Source organism: Mobula birostris, chromosome 13, assembly GCF_030028105.1.
Source record: "Mobula birostris isolate sMobBir1 chromosome 13, sMobBir1.hap1, whole genome shotgun sequence".
In the NCBI taxonomy this organism is placed as follows: domain Eukaryota; kingdom Metazoa; phylum Chordata; class Chondrichthyes; order Myliobatiformes; family Myliobatidae; genus Mobula; species Mobula birostris.
In genome coordinates, this window is record NC_092382.1 from 8,772,122 (window position 1) to 8,789,711 (window position 17,590).

Here is a 17,590-nt window from a genome sequence, read left to right on the forward strand (position 1 = left end):
ACACACTCTGTCCCCTTCACTCTCCGTGTGTTCACCCGTGACACACACACACACCCTGTCCTCTTCACTCTCCATGTGTTCACCCGTGACACACACACACACACACACACCCTGCCCCCTTCACTCTCCGTGTGTTCACCCGTGACACACACACACACACACACACCCTGTCCCCTTCACTCTCCGTGTGTTCACCTGTGACACACACACACACCCTGTCCCCTTCACTCTCCGTGTGTTCACCCGTGACACACACACACACACCCTGTCCCCTTCACTCTCCGTGTGTTCACCCGTGACACACACACACACACACACCCTGTCCCCTTCACTCTCCGTGTGTTCACCCGTGACACACACACACACCCTGTCCCCTTCACTCTCCGTGTGTTCACCCGTGACACACACACACACCCTGTCCCCTTCACTCTCCGTGTGTTCACCCGTGACACACACACACACACACACACCCTGTCCCCTTCACTCTCCGTGTGTTCACCCGTGACACACACACACCCTGTCCCCTTCACTCTCCGTGTGTTCACCCGTGACACACACACACACACACACACACACACACACACACACACACACCCTGTCCCCTTCACTCTCCGTGTGTTCACCCATGACCGTGTCGCCACCCACAGCTCCAATCTGCAGGTTAAATCCGCTGACTGACCGGCCTCATCTCCAATAATAATAGGTCAGCCGGCAGAGAAGGAGTCATCACCCCGACTCAAGGAAACAACCTCTGCCTCCCGGTGACAGAAACAACGGAGCTGGTTGTGGGCGACAGGAGGAATGGAGATAGGGGCCAAATTCAACATTTCCAAGTCTGTTATTGACACAAAATGCATATTTCAATACTGATCAAGGCACAATGTGTTTTATTTATTGTTAATGGCATAACACATATTTATAGATGGTTACTGACACAGAATCGTATAATTTGTGTTCTGTGTGTTATCTGAATGTACTTGCCTGTGATGCTGCTGCAAGTCAGTGTTTCTCTGTTCCTGTACCTTCCCGTACTTGTGCACTTGGCAATAAACTCAACAGGACCTGAGACAACTCAGTGAGATGTGATTAGTGACGATCACCTTGGCAGGTAGGTTGAATGTCTGAGACAGTACGCTGTTAAATGCAAAACCCTGAACAGTGTTGATGATCAGAGGGATCTTAGACTCCAAGTTCATTGCTCCCTGAGAGAGACTGCACAGATTGATCAGGTGGTTAAGAAGGCAAATGGCGTGGTTGTCTTCATTAGTTGATGCATTGAGTTCAAACGTCAGGAAGTTGTGTTGCAGCTTTATAAAACTCCAGTCAGGCCACATCCGGAGTGTTTCATACAGTTCTGATCACCCCACTCTGGGAAGGATGACGGGGCTTTGGAGAGGGCGCAGAAGAGGTTAGCCTGGGTTAGAGGGCATGAGCTGTAATGAGAGGCTGGACAAACTTGGGTTGTTTTCTCCAGAGCGGAACAGGCTGGCCTGAGACTGGATGGACGTTTATAAGATTATGAGAGGAACAGATGGAGTGGACAGACGATTCAAAGAGGTTGAAAAGTGGAATACATTTAAGGTCAGAGGAGATGTGAGGGGCAAGTTTCAGTGAGTTTTGTTCTTCGTAACGTTAAGCAGAAATGTTTGTTTTTCCTTTTTATTGTTAATGTGCTTCATTGTCTTTCATGTTAAAGTTAGACCTGCGCTGAGAGATTTATTGGAAGAAAAACCCCAACTGGAAGCGAACCACGACTGAAGATGAGGGAACAGCAACAAGTGAACCAGCCCGAGGATTGAGAGCATCAACTGGAGAGCACCCATCTGACTCGGAGAATCCAGTGATTCAGTCAGGAGAAAGTTTGGTGAGTCTCATTTACTTAAACACTGGTCCTTTAGACATTGCGTACCTGTACAAAGGAAGGCAGGAAATAGTTGGTGTGAGACTGAATGTGCCCAGAAGAACCTGTTATGCCTCTGTCAGACCCAGTTGCAATCACTCCAGGTCTGGTAATGTGCTTCCAGCAGCCCAGCCCTTTAAAACCACTCCCATTCTGTGGAAGTCGAATCCAGATAAAGTCTCTCAGAGACCGTGTAAGTACAAACTCTTTATTCCACGCACTTTGGCCTTACTCACTTAGCCGCTCAAACAGGAGCAGTGTATGACTGTTCTGCCCAATCCACTAACTGACTAACAATTCCTCTTACACCACAGATATATCCGTCCAGGTGTCCCAACACAAGACAGGCTGGAGCCAAAGTTATTTACTCCATGACAGCCCCTAAAGTCAGTTTACAAAATAGTCATAATGGCTTACACACAGAACAGACTGAAGCTGTCCTATCTCTACACATGAGTGCACAGGGAGATAAGCATCCTGAAACCCCAGCTAGCCACCCTCAAGAAGAAATATGGCTCAGCGTGGCTCAGCACATCTGTTGACCATCAGCAGTTTCTTTCAGAAAAACAGGCTGCTATTGTTTAACAAAGAGTTAATCCTTTTACATAATTTATCATTAGATTCAACTTTATTGTCATTGTGCTGAGTACAAATACAAAGCCAATGAAATGCATTTAGCATCCCACCAGAAATGCAAAGAATAGTGTTACTTACAAAATAACTGAATTAAAAAAGTGCTACAGCACACAAATATAAAAGTACTGAGACAGTACAATATGGATGCAGTACTGCTTAGTGCTGTGATGTGAGGTTCAGCAGGGTCACAGCCTCAGGGAAGAAGCTCTTTCTGTGCCTGCTGGTGTGGGAGTGGAGGCTCCTGTAGTGCCTACCGGATGGGAGGAGAGTAAAAAGTCCATGGTTAGGGTGAGATGCATCCTTGATAATGTGTTTCGCCCTGCCCAGGCAGCGTTTATGGTAGATGTTCTCAATGGTGGGCAAGTGGGTGCCGATAATCCGCTGTGCAGTTTTCATCACACGCTGGAGTGCTTTGCAGTCCGATATGGGACAACTGCCATACCACACTGAGATGCAGTTGTTGAGTATGCTCTCAATGGTACAGCGGTAAAAGTCCGTCAATATCCTGGGACAGAGGTGAGCTTTCTTCATGCTCCGTAGGAAATAAAGGCGTGTTGCGCCTTTTTGATCAGGATGGAGGAGTTCAGGGACCAGGTGAGATCCGCGGAAATGTGGACACCAAGGAATTTGAAGCTTGATACACACTCCATTACAGATCCGTTGTTGTAGATGGGGACGTGAGTGTGACTCCCGCCATGCCTGAAGTCCACAATGATCTCCTTTTGACCATTACATGATGATCAAAGCAGTAATGTTTTACAGAGAAAGCAACCGAATACAACATTGACTTATCAGTGGGTAAAAACAGTGTACAACAGTAATTATAACAATGATATGTACAACTATTAGGCCATAATGCAATATCATGCCCCACATATTACTGATCAGGCCTTTGAAGACCCCCATTTCGACCCTTCGCTGACCCCATGTAAATCCTGCCCTACTTAATGCTGCAGTCTCCTTGGCCAGAGAGGGATGTAATGTTAGTAGGCTCATTAGGGAAATAGGTGTAGCATTCTGCGTCAATAATAGCACAGGTTCCCCCTTTCTCAGCTGGGATAAAATCTAAAGCCATACGATTCTGTAGGACTGTTTGCCAAATTGCAATAATTTCAGTGGATATTTTTGTTCCTTGGGCCTGTGTTTCTGTGAGGGCCCCTGCAGTATTGTGGCCAGCTCCTCAAGTGCTGTAGCCAAATTGATTATCTCTCGTGAATTCCTGGCTACTCCATAGGAGAGAAAAGTGATCATCCAAAGTTGTTCAGTCTTAGTTATTCTTCTCTGCTGCTGGCCACCTGCAAGTATGGCCAGGATGCATGTTTCCCAGTATAGGAACTTCTGTTTGGTGGAGGCCTGAGATACCATCCCTCAAAACACTGACAGCCACAGTAATCTCTGACTAGACCACAGTTCCTCACCTCTCTTCCCCGGGTGTTATTTGAGAAAGCCCAGGCTGAGAGTTCCTCACTCTGGTTGAGCGGGATTTCTGACATTGTAATCATAGTTTTACCATGCTGTGGAGTTTCGGCACAAACCCAGCAGACACCTAGTTCTACCTGTTTGGCATAGGTGTGACAGAGAGACAGAAAGGTGTTAACATGGGGGCTCCCGGATGCTGGGGTGAGCCCTCTGAAAGACATAAACACAAATGCCACTATCAACCAATACATCTTCCTTTAGTCCGAGAGAGTCCTTCTGCTCAGTTCCTTTAGTAACATGTTTGTAGTCTGTTCGATGTATCCACCGAGATTGCCCCTTCAGTTTCACAGCCGTGGGAGTGGTCAGTAACTCCTGATATGGTCCTCTCCACCGAGGTTCGAGTTTCCCTCGATCCCAGTTCTTAATCAGGACAAAATCCCCAGGTTCTAGGGTGAGATAGTAACTCCTCTCTGCGGGGTAGTTCTCTTCCTTGTAAGCCTGTCGTACCTGTGAATGTAATGCTTGGAAAATTTTGGTTAGTTTGCATGTATATTTCCCCATCTCTTCCCCTAGGGTATGCATATTGAATTTTGCTGGTAGACTTACTGGGAACAATGGTACCCAAGGTCTTGGTCCCCAGGGTGTCCTCATGGGCGGTCCATAAATGATTTCAGCTGGTGACAACCCTGTTTTCCCCTGTGGGGTAACCCTCATGTGGAACAGGGCTAACGGTAGAACCTTCAACCAAGTGAGTCCAGTCTCCACCGTTAGTTTGGCCAATTTACTCTTCAGAGTGCCATTGGCTCTTTCCACAATGCCAGTGGGCCGTGGGTTGTGTACACAGTAGAGTTGTTGCTGGATAGCCAAGTTGTTACATGTTGTTACATGTCTCTTTATCTACTTTCACCACAAAGCGTGGGCCATTGTCAGAGCTCAGTATCTCTCAGTTTCTCAGTACCTGGGAATTATTTCCCATAATAATACCTTCACAACAGTCATACCAGTATTATTGGTAGTTGGAATAGCTTCAATCCATCTACTAAACACATCTATAATAACTAAGGAGTATCTATAGCAATATACTCTAGGCAATACAATAAAATCAACTTGTAGACACGAGAAAGATTCACCTGTCAAGGGAGTCGTACCCGGTGTGCAGGGTACAGGTTACCGACCATTCCCTCCTTTTCCAGGTGTGTACAATTATGTATATAATCGACCAATATTGGTAAAAACTGTGTAGGAACACAAACCTGTCCCACTGGGGTGATCTGAAAACCTGGGTCGGGGTCTTTCCGACACCCCATCTGGGACCACAGTTTGAGCTCCTCCTCAGAGGCGTCCCCCTGAAAAGTACGTACCTCCCGCATGTCTGGCAAACCCGTTCTGCTTCAGTCACAGAGGGTTGCTTGACGGGAACCCGAGGGAACTACAACTACCGAGGATTGTGCTGCACTTTTCACTGTCTAATCTGCTAAAGCGTTGCCTTTAGTGACCCGGTCAGACATGTGGCTGTGGGCCGCACATTTAGTAATAGCCAGAACTCGGGGTAGCTGTAGAGCGGTGAGCACGAGGGGTGATTGATAAGTTCTTGGCCTAAGGTAGAAGGAGTCAATTTTAGAAAACCTCACATATTTATTTTTCAACATAGCCCGGTCCTACATTTACACACTTAGTCCAGCGGTCGTGCTGCATACGGATCTTGGACCTCCAGAAAGTGTCCACAGCAGGGGTGATTGATAAATTTGTAGCCTAAGGTAGAAGGAGATGAGTTATACAGCTCTCGTTAATTAAGATGTTCACCTTTAATATTAGTTCCTGTTGGGGTTGATATGGTTTGGAAAACCGGGTCCCAATAATATGTCAAAGCTTGTTGCATTTGATTTTGGTCATTGTCAGGCCAATCCTTATTATTAGTTTTAATCATGTTGGCTAATTTAATTGGTCAGCATTCTTAATTACTTAGATAAGAGAGTTCACTAAATCAAGGTTTTAATTACAGATTGATAAATTGTCCAGTCCTTATCAGGTATTCCCTTTGCAAGGCCCTGATTTAATTACAGAGAGATGTTCATTCCTGTCCTTATCGGCGAGTCCTCCTCTCTTTACTCAAATGAGGATACAATGTATAATATTATCAGCTAAAGAGGGTGCAAGGTATAATGTTATCAGCTCTCAGTGCATCTCTCTGCAAGCCGCAGAGAACCAGTAATGAGCCTGTCTTAGCTAACCGCAGAAGACAGAGTTTACTTGTTCAAAAATTCCTATACAGTCCCAGTTATCCTTGCAGCCAGAGGTTACATAGGATCAAAATGATTTTTTTAATATCCTCAATTCCTCAGGAGGGTTCAGGGGAAATATTTATGTACAATACAGAAACTGGTGTTACCTGTGTATATTGTGGCCATGCAAAAGTTGCTGGAGAATTTACAAGTGGGAAGAAGTGGAGTGATATTTGGAAATCTGACTTTTTGAAGCGTAATTCAGCAAGCAAACCAAATATGGACAATGTGCAAAAGCTCTGGTGAGAAAATCCTTCATTACCCGTTACAGGCCTGTTACATAGGTTGTGTGAGAATGCAGATGGGACTCGATCAAACCCAGAGGAAATCAAAGTTCTTATTGACAATGATTTGATAGCTGTTAAAATGAATACCACTCTATATAAAATTCACTGTGCACACTGGGTAAAAAAAAGCACAATACAAGATTTATGTGCACACTGGTCATTGCAAATTAGGGAGGACATTGGTGGGAAGGTGGGGAGACCTCCAGTGTCCCTGATGCCCTCACCTACAAGATGTGCATCCAGCTGCAGCTTGTAACCCTGCACTTTAAGGAGTTGGAACTTGAAACGGATGAATTCCGGATCATCCAGGAGCTGGAGGGGGTGATAGATATGACATGAAGAGAGGTGAGTTACACCTGAAGTGCAGGACACAGGAAACTTGGTGAGAGTCGGGAAGGGGAATGAGGTTAAATAGCCATCGCAGAGTACTCTTGTGGCCATCCCACACAACAACAGGTGGATCCACTTTAGAAACTGTTGGGGGGATTTACCTGGCAGAGGAAAGTCAAAGGGGTGATAGGGGATTCGTTTGTTAGGGGAACAGAACAAGAGGGGACTAATATCCCAGTGGTAAGGCTTGCTAGTGCTAGTGTGGGGGGAGGGGGTGATGTGGTTAAAATAAGTTGTTGGGGGAATGGGAGCCAGAATGACAGAACAGATAGTGGAGAGGGTGAATTGAATTGAATTGACTTTTATTACATACATCCTTCATATACATGAGGAGTAGAAATCTTTATGTTATGTCTCCAGCTAAATCAGCAATGTGTAATTTATAGTAAATTATAATAAATAATTTGTACATAGGTCAGTCAATATAACATAGTTATGCAATTGTATCAGCATGAATTAATCAGTCTGATGGCCTGGTGGAAGATGATGTCCCGGAGCCTGTTGGTCCTTTTGCTGTGGTACCGTTTCCTGGATGGTAGCCGCAGGAACATCCAATGGTTGTGATTTGTGGTTGTGAATTGGGTCCCCAATATCCTTTGGGCTCTTTTTGCACACCTTTCTCTGTAAATGTCCTGAATAGTGGGAAGTTCACATCTACAGATGCGCTGGGCTGTCCGCACCACTCTCTGCAGGTTCCTGTGATTAAGGGAAGTACAGTTCCCATACCAGGCAGTGATGCAGCCAGTCAGGATGTTCTCAATTCTGTTCCTGTAGAAAGTTCTTAGGATTTGGGGCACCATCCCAGCCTTCTTCAACCGTCTGAGGTGAAGGAGGTGCTGTTGTGCTCTTTTCACAACACAGCCGGTATGAACAGACCATGTGAGATCCTCGGTGATGTTTATGCTGAGGAACTTAAAGCTGTTCACCCTCTCAACCCCAGATCCACTGATGTCAATAGGGGTTAGCCTGTCTCCATTCCTCCTGTCATCCACAATCAGCTCCTTTGTTTTTGTGACAATGAGGGAGAGTTTGTCCTCTTGACACCAGTCAGATGTTGTTCAGACCTCAGATAGAGTCGGCAATCAAATGGTTGAGCATGGTGCGATGAATGTGCTGAGCTGTGTATATCACAATGCAAGAAGCATCATAGGAAAGCCAGATGAGCTCAGGACAGGGAATTATGATATTGTAGCCATTATTGGGAATTGGTTGCAACCAACAGTCTGAGGGATTTAGAGGAACAAATTTGTAGAGAGATCGCAGACCATGCCAAGAAACAAAGATTGATTCAGTGAGTGATTTTAACTTTCCATATATTGACTGGGACCTCCATACTGTAAAAGGACTAGATGGGGTAGAGTTTGTCAAATGTGCCCTTAATCAGTACGTAGAATTCCTGACGTAGAAGTGTGCAATGAGCTGATGATCCAGGGCTGGTGACAGAAATTAGTGATCATAATGCCATAAGATTCAAAGTAAATATGGGAAAAGATAGGTCTGGACCACGGGTTGAGATTCTAAATTGGAGAAAGGTCAATCTTGATGGTATCAGACAGGATCTGGCAAGTGTGGTTTGGGACAGGCGTTTTCTGACAAAGGAGTACTTGGTAAGTGGGAGGCCTTCAGAAGTGAAATTCTGAGGGTGTAGAGTTTGTACGTGCCTGCCAAAATAAAAGTTGAAAGGTAACTGGTGCAGGGAACCTCGGTTTTCAAGAGATATTGAGGCCCGGGATATTTTGTTCCTCCAAATGCCTCAGACTGTTGGGTGCTACCAAGACTCATTAATGACTACAATATCATAATTCCACCCCCAAGCTCATCCGACTTTTTTTTTGTTGTCTTCTGTTGGTTTCTGAAAGCTTCCCAATAGTTTTTGCTCTTCTGTTTGCCCTCTCTTTGGCTTTTATGTTGGCTTTGGCTTCTCATTTCATCCACAGTTGTGTCCTCCTGCGTTTCCAATGCTTCCACTTCTTTGGGATGTATCTATCACTCAGCTCCTGAATTGCTCCCAGAAACTCCAGCCATTGCTGCTCCATTGTCACTCCCACCTTTTCCCTTCCAAACAAGTTTGACCAGCCTCTCTGTCATAGTAACATGGAGAGGTTCAGTGCAGAAACAGGCTATTTGGCCCATCTAGTCAATGACGAAAAATCATTTAATCTGTCTAATGCAACTACCAGCACTGGGACCATCGCTCTCCATACCCAAACCATCAAGGCTCCCATCCAAACTTCTTTAAATGGTGAAACCGAGCTCATATTCACCACGTGCTGGCATCTTATTCCACACGCTCACGACCATTTCAGTAAAGAGCTTTTCCAAATGTTCCCGTTAAATTTTCACCTTCCCCACTTACCCATGACCTCTGGTTGTCATCCCACCCAGCCTCAGTGGAAAAAGCTACTAGCATTTACCTTATCTATACCCTCATAATTTTGTATATTTCTAACAAATCCTCAAAGCAGTGTATAATTTCCTTGTTCATGTTTAGAGCCTTTCTTAGATGTATAAGATGATGAGGGACATTGATTGTGTGGATAGCCAGAGGTTTATTCCCAGGGCTAAATGGCTAACACGAGGGGACATAGTTTTAAGGTGCTTGTAAATAGATAACGAGCGGATGACAGGGGTAGGTTTTTCACACAGAGAATGGTGGAATGCACTGCCGGCTATTCGTGTTTCAGTTACTGTGGGACCAGGAACCCATGGAATTCAATGGGAACAGGGAATAATACCAATGGAGAGAGTCAAACTGAGCCAGGTCACAGATTGGAGATGACAGAAATGCCCCATTCTCATAGAGACAGGAAGAGCATCAGAGAATTTGATGGTCATTCCAGATACCAGCACTGTGCCCAGTTAGAAGATGACTTCTGTCTCCAACTAGGGTTGAATTTCGCTGAAACAGAGTGATGCCAGACCAACCGTGACAACTCGTGATCTCATCTGAAATGTTGTCCTTCACCCATTGATGGATTTTGTAAATCTTTTTACAGGTTAAAAATGACAAGGAATTTGTCTATGGGAACCTCGAACACAATACGCTGGTTTTGCTGTCTCTGTCCAGAAATTTAAGAAGTGGAGCAAGGGATTCAATCAACTATCCTTCCTGCTCAGACTGTGGGGAGGGATTCACTTGGTCATCTGACCGACTGGCACGCTCGTCATTTTACACAGGAGAGAGGCCATTCACCTGCACAGACTGTGGGAAGGGATTCACTCGGTCATCTAACCTAATGGCTCACCAGCGAGTTCACACCGGGGAGAGGCCGTTCACCTGCTCAGACTGTGGGAAGGGATTCACTTCGTCATCTCAACTGAAGGTACATCAGCGAGTTCACACTGGGGAGAGGCCGTTCACTTGTTCAGTGTGTGGGAAGGAATTCACTCAGTCATCTCAACTGAAGGTACATCAGCAAGTTCACACTGGAGAGAGGCCATTCACCTGCTCAAACTGTGGGAAGGGATTCACTCAGGGATCTCACCTACTGAGACACCAGTCAGTTCACACTGGAGAGTGGCCATTCACCTGCACAGACTGTGGGAAGGGATTCACTCAGTCATCCCCCCTAATGGCACACCAGCGAGTTCACACTGGGGAGAGGCCATTCACCTGCTCAGACTGTGGGAAGGGATTCACTTGGTCATCTGACCTAATGGCTCACCAGCGAGTTCACACTGGGGAGAGGCCGTTCACCTGCTCGGAATGTGGGAAGGGATTCACTACATCATCTCAACTGAAGGTACATCAGCGAGTTCACACTGGGGAGAGGCCGTTCACCTGCTCAGTCTGTGGGAAGGGATTTACTTTGTCATCGAATTTGAAGGCGCATCAGAGAGTTTACAATGGAGAGAGGCCATTCACCTGCTCAGATTGTGGGAAGGGATTCACTTCGTCATCTCAGTTACTGAGACACCAGTCAGTTCACACTGGAGAGTGGCTGTTCACCTGCTCGGACTGTGGGAAGGGATTCACTTCGTCATCTCAACTGAAGGTACATCAGCGAGTTCACACTGGGGAGAGGCCATTCACCTGCTCAGACTGTGGGAAGGGATTCACTTCGTCATCTCAGTTACTGAGACACCAGTCAGTTCACACTGGTGAGAGGCCGTTCTCCTGCTCAGTGTGTGGGAAGGGATTCATTCTGTCATCACAACTAAAGGTACATCAGCGAGTTCACACTGGGGAAAGACCATTCACCTGCTCAGAGTGTGGGAAAGGATTCACTCAGTTAATCCACCTACAGAGACACCAGCAAGCTCACACTGGGTAGAGGCTGTTCACCTGCTTTGGTTGTGGGAAGGGATTCACTCGGTCATCTCAACTACAGAGATACCAGCAAGCTCACACTGGGTAGAGGCCGTTCACCTGCTCAGACTGTGGGAAGGGATTCACTCGGTCATCTCAACTACAGAGACATCAGTGTGTTCACACTGGGGAGAGGCAGATCTCCTGCTCGGACTTTGGGCAGAGAATCTCTCAGCCAAATCAATCAGGTTTGCATCATTGAGTTCACACTGGGGAAACCCGTTCAACCGCTGTGAATGTGGGAAGCGATTCACTCAGTCATCTAACCTTGTAACTCTCACTTCGACTAGCAGTTTAATGTGGGGGTCGATAGCTCCCGGCCCGGCCAATCTTAAGAAATCTCGTTTGGGTGGATGCTGCACGATGTGTCCCCTGTTACAAATCAGTACCCCAAAATAACAAGCAGTACACAATATGTGATTAAATAATTGAGAATTATAATTCTTATTTTGACTACAGGGTTAGTAAAGAAAACAAAATAAAGAAAAAGGGCCCACTCTCTCCATTCACGTCTTCTCATCCCTCCTTGGCAAAAGACCATGAAAATCTCTCTTCCAGACTCTCAAGAAAGAACATTTCTCCCATTGGATAGCCCCGTACTCCAAAACCCTGTTATCTCTAGTCATAACCTAAATGTTACTGCTACAGAGAAACCACTACCTCAGCAGTGAACCATTGCAGAGAGGCCATTACATTAGCAGTGAAACCTTACAGCATGTTACACTTGTGACATACTGCCAGGTTCACACTGGGGAGAAAGTTTCAATAAGCTGCATGCTGGATATTTGTCCATCACTGTTGCTGAATGCAATTTCGAGAGTGACTGTCGGTGCTGAACTCTGCAATTATTGCTGCTGCTCACCACACCCAGTCTGCACCCTGGTCACTGGGCATGGGAGGAGTTTCTTCTGCTACATATTCACCTTTAATGGGACTGGAGTTTAACATTCTGCATCTGTGACAAATTAATCAGTTCTATTTTAAACTCTGTCTTTGGTACTTAGCGTGTTTATAACACAACCAGTGTACTCAGGCCTGCTGGACCCAGCCAGTGATTCAGTTCCACGACAGCCCTTTTGAATCCTCCCCTGTTGTTCATCTCTCACTCTCCCTGTGGGATGGGCCCCAGTCACCACTGTGTGGGTGAAGAGGTTTCCCTTGAATTTTCTGCAGACTGAAGAAGTTGAGCTGACTGCAGTTCTGTCTGAGATGTTCTTCACCCCTCAAATCTCTGGACTGAGAAAGAATGACATTGGGAGTTAATCTCCTTATTCAGGGCTCATTTCCACATTATGGGCCATTTTCACTGCTTCTACAGTGTTGTTGAAAACACTACTCTCCTCTAAAGACTGAAAGCAGAATGGGAAACCATTAGTTGGATGTTCAATGGACTCAGGGTCAGAAACCAGAGGTTGGTCCGCACAGGGCAGAGTTTGGGGCTCTGGACGATGGTCGGTATAAGAATGTATGATGAGGAGAAGGGAATCAGCAGCGGGATGTGGCAACGAATGACAGAGTGGCAACATTTGGAAGCTGATTGACAGAGAAAATCTTTCCATTGTCTGACTGATGATACAAACAATGCCTGTGGTGAGGTGCTCCACTGGTCGAGGAACCTGTGTGTTTGGAATGGTTTTATCTATTGAGGGAGTTGTTCCTGCTTGTTTATCCTGTAATATTATATCTGGATGGTTATTGATTGTCCTGTTAGTAGTAATGTAGTGATTATTATATAATTTGTAAGATTTTGACTCTGAAACTGAATCAGGCGTGAATCTATGGTGCCTCAATGAAATTATGGTGGTCATTCATGAGATTATATTTTGAAGTAAGATTTTGGTGAATGATATTTGCCACTTGATTGTACCTGTGTAAGTAATCAGATTGAGTTAAACTGCTGCAGGATCCTGGAATGTGTTGGATGGTGTCTGGTTTCTCTTGGCATTTTCTGCACTTGCTGCATTGTTGGTTTGTATTTCATATATTTTCATTTGTTTGTTTCCTTTTGTTACCCACCTTGTCCCGTATTTCTGCAAGGAACCCCTCTGTTTCTGGGAAGAGGTCTCCAACTCTCAGTCAGGTGCTCGATGCTTCCTTGTCAACATCTCATCTGCTCAGATCGTTGGGATGTCTCCCATGGAGGGTCGTACTCATTCCACTGGTTAATGTTTTCTTCCATAGTGATTATTCATTTTTCTGAGTTGGCCTCTCATTTAAGTTTCTGGTCTGTATTACTTATCACAATTGCATATACACACCTGGAGTGCTGAATTGTGTTCATTTTTGATGAAAATATTTACTTTCAAGTTGTATCTGACTGTTGTGTGATTTCTTTTTCATGTGTGTTATTTCTCTTCCTCATTCTGTCCAATCTAAGTGGGTTTGAGTGTAAATAGCCTTTTCTAAAGTTATCATTTCAGTTCTTAGTTATCTTTGTAAATTTTGCTGATTGAAATGGGACCAAGATATTTTTATTTTAAAAAAAAGTCAATGTCGGTATTGATGAAAGTGTTTATTGCCTTTGTTGTATTTGTTAACAATTGATCTCTGTTTGGCAGGTTTTTTTTAAGCCTTGAACTAAATTTTGACAAAGGTTTTCCCTATTTCACACTACTTTTTATTTTCTTTGCTTGTTGATATTCCAGATAGGTGGGTATCAAGAGTCCCGATGAAGGGTCTTGGCCCGAAATGTTGATTCCCATCCATAGATGCTGCCTGACATGCTGAGCTCCTCCAGCACTTTGTGTGTAGTTCTCTAGATTCCTAGCATCTGCAGGTCCTCTTGTTTCCCAGATACTTGTATGTTTGTTGAAAGAACAATCTAATAGTGGGGTTGTGTGGCTCTGTTGGTAAAATATTAATTAAAATCATTAGAAAGAGGTGGCATTGGGTTGGAAGGTGTAGAATCTGTGGGTAGAATTAAGGAACAGCAAATGTGAAAACAAAGATCCCTGATGGGAATTTTATAGAGACCTCCAATCAGTTGTAAGTATGTGGTCCACAAATGACAATGGGAGATTAAAAATGCGTGCCAAAAGGGCAATGTTACAATAGTCATGGAGGATTGTCATGCAGGTGATAAGGAAAATTAAGTGTGTTGTTCTCAAGAGGAGGAATTCCTAGAATGCCTACAAGATGCTTTTTTAGAGCAGCTCGTGGTTGAGCCCACTTGGGGATCAGCTATTCTGGATTGGGTGTTGTAATGAACTGGAATTAATTAGGTCACTTACGTTCAAAGAACCCTTAGGGGCAAGTGACTAAATATGATCAAATTCACCCTGACATTAGAGAAGGAGAAGCTCAAGTCAGATGTGGAATAAATGTGAGGCTGCTTAACAAGATCACAGCTCATGGAATTACAGGAAAGATACTTGTATGGGTTGAAGATTGCCTGACTGACAAGGGAGAAAGAGTCAGAATAATGTGGGCAATTCTGTTTTGCTGTCAGTAACTAATGGTGTTCCGTAGGGGGCAGTATTGAGACCACATGTTTTCATATTAAATCTGAATGATATGGATGACAGAATTGATACCTGGGTGATGAACTTTGCAGTTGATACAAAGATAGGTACGGGACAGGTAGTTTAGAGCAGAGCCGGAGTCTGCAGAAGGACTTTGATAGGTTTGGAGAACAGACAATGAAGTAGCAGATGAAATACAGTGTATGCAAGTGTACGGTCATGTACAATTGGTAGAAAGAATAAAGACAGAGAGAAAAAAAATAAATGGGAGAAAATACAAAAATCAGAAATAGGTACTTGGGAGTCGGTGAGCAGGAGCCCCTGAAGGTTTGCTTGCAGATTGAGTTGATTAAGGATGACAGCTGTAATGTTCGCATATAAGAGCAAGGATGTGACACTGTAGCTTTATAACACATCGGTCAGATTGCTGTTGGTGTATTGTGACCAGTTTCCGACCCCTTATCTGAGAAAAAGATGTGCTCGTATTGGAGCGCGTCCGGAGAAGGTTCACAAGAATGATTCCAGGAATGACAGGGTTAACGTATGAGGAGCGTTAGACGGCTTTGACCCTGTACTCACTGGTCCAGAAGAAAGAGAGGGGATCTCATTGAAACCTATCAAATATTGAAAGGCCTGGACAGAGTGGCTATGAAGAAGATGCACCCTACGCTGTGTGGGTCTGGGACCAGAGGCCACGGCCTCAATGTATAGAGCATCCACTGACAGCAGAGATGAGGAGGAATTTCTGTAGTCAGGGAGTGGTAAATCTTTGGAATTCATTGCCACAGATGGAGCAGAGGCCAAGTCACTGAGTGTGTTTTCAATGGATGTTCACGGATTAAGGGGAGAAGGCAGGAGAATGGGGTTGAGAGAGATAATCAATTGGACACAAAGGAATGGTGGAACAGACTCGATTGGCTGAGCAGCCTCTGTCTCATATCTCGTGGCTCATGTTCTGAAGAAGAGGCTAGTGAGGTTGCATTAGGGTTAGGGTATTGTTACGGTATCCGTGCCTGGATTATTGTATCCAGTTTTGGTCATTCTGCTGTAGGAGAGAGGACATCAAGCAGGAATGAGTGCAGGAGAGATTTACGAGAATGGTGCCGGTACTCGAGGGACTGAGTTCTGGAGAGAGGCTGGGCAGGTTGGGACTTCACACCTTGAAGTGCAGGAGATTGAGGCTGACATGATGCAGGTGTTCCAAACCCTGAGGGTACAGAAATGGGGAACGTGAGCAGATGAGTGAACTCGGCCTTTTCTCCTTGGAGCAACGGAGGATGAGAGGTGACCTGATAGAGGTGTATAAGTTGATGAGAGGTATTGATCGTGTGGATAGTCAGAGGTTTTTTTCCCAGGGCTGAAATGGCTGCTACAAGAGGGCACAGGTTTAAGGTGCTGGGGAGTAGGTACAGAGGAGATGTCAGGGGTAAGTTTTTTTTTAACGCAAAGATTGGTGAGTGTGTGGAATGTGCTGCCGGCAACGGTGGTGGAAGCAGACACGATATGGTATTTTAAGAGACCTTTGGATAGGTACATGGATCTTAGAAAAATAGAGAGCTATGGGTAAGCCTAGTAATTTCTTAGGTAGGGACATGCTCGGCACAACTTTGTGGGCCAAAGTGCCTGTATTGTGATGTAGGTTTTCGATGGTTTTTTTTCCCTTTTTCCCCACTTTTGTGGAATCAACAACCAGTGGGCACCACTTTAAGGTGAGAGAGGATCGATTTAATAGGGATCGCAGGGGAAAGTTATTAATCCACTCTCCCTTCCGGTTTCACTAACACGATGAGTCCACTCTCAGGTTAAAGGAGCAACAACACATACTACATCTGGGTAGTTTACAACTCGATGGCATGAACATCGATATCTTTAACTTCCACCTCCACCTTTTCCTTTCATCAATCTACACGCCCGTCTCCTCCATTCTGTCTCCCAACTTCTCTCTTCACTGCGGATCGTCTCCCTCTGGTTCCGCTTTTACTTCCTTTTCTCCCCATGGTCCGCTCTCTGATCCTATCAGATTCCTTCTTTTCAGCCCTTTGCATTTTCCAGCTTCCACCTCACAGCGTCTCACTTCATCTCCCACCTCCCCCACCCACTCACCTTCACTCTTACCTGACTTCACCTATTATCTACCAGCTTGGACTCTTTCCACTCCCTGCACCATCTTATTCCGGCTTCTCCCCACTTCCAGTCCTGATGAAGGGTCTCAGCAGGAAATCTCTGTTTTGATTTATCCCCCTCTGTAGAAGCTACCTGACCTCCTGACTTCCTCCAACATTTTGTGTATGTGACTTTGCATCTCCAATATCTGCAGAATCCCATTGGGACAGAGTGCAGAATGCAGAGACTACATCGGGTCTCACTAATGTCGAGGAGGCCACACCTGGAAAACTGGAAACAGGAGATGACCCCAACAGTGATGATGTTGAAAAGTTGCCTCATGTGGAAGGACTGTTTGGGGCCCTGACTGGTGGTGGGGAGGGTGGTTTGGGGCAGGTCTGGCACTTCATCCACTTGCAGAGTTGGCTTCCAGCCCCCTACACCCCTCCATATCACTGCAAACCTCTCCCTCTTGTGGACAACACCGCCACTTGGTGGTGATTTGCCACAATAACAGGAGCCCCTGATTTGTGGACTCCATTGTCACCGGGTGACGCTCTGCCGCAGGAACACTGAGAGACAGAAATGTGACGCTGCAGTCTGCTGAAATGTTTGTTCAAGATTCAAGGTAGTTTAATTCCATTTCCAGCAGACAAATATGAATGGGATCAAAATAATTATTACTCCGGCTTCAATGCAGCACAAAAACACAATAGTAAAAACATATATCCACAGCTTGTAAACTGTGCACGGATTGATTGTATGTCCATAAAGTGACGCTCGGTATAGTCAAGTCAAGTCAC

The 17,590-nt window shown here is 45.2% G+C and overlaps 1 protein-coding gene across 1 annotated transcript; it reads left to right on the plus strand.

The window, feature by feature from the left end:
* The first annotated feature begins 1,500 nt into the window (after positions 1-1,500).
* LOC140207444 (uncharacterized) lies at positions 1,501-13,533 on the plus strand. Its single transcript, XM_072275966.1, has 3 exons — positions 1,501-1,581; positions 1,727-1,864; positions 9,911-13,533. The coding sequence occupies exons 1-3, from the start codon at positions 1,501-1,503 to the stop codon at positions 11,186-11,188; spliced, it is 1,497 nt and encodes a 498-aa protein (XP_072132067.1). The 3' UTR covers positions 11,189-13,533.
* Positions 13,534-17,590: the final 4,057 nt, after the last annotated feature.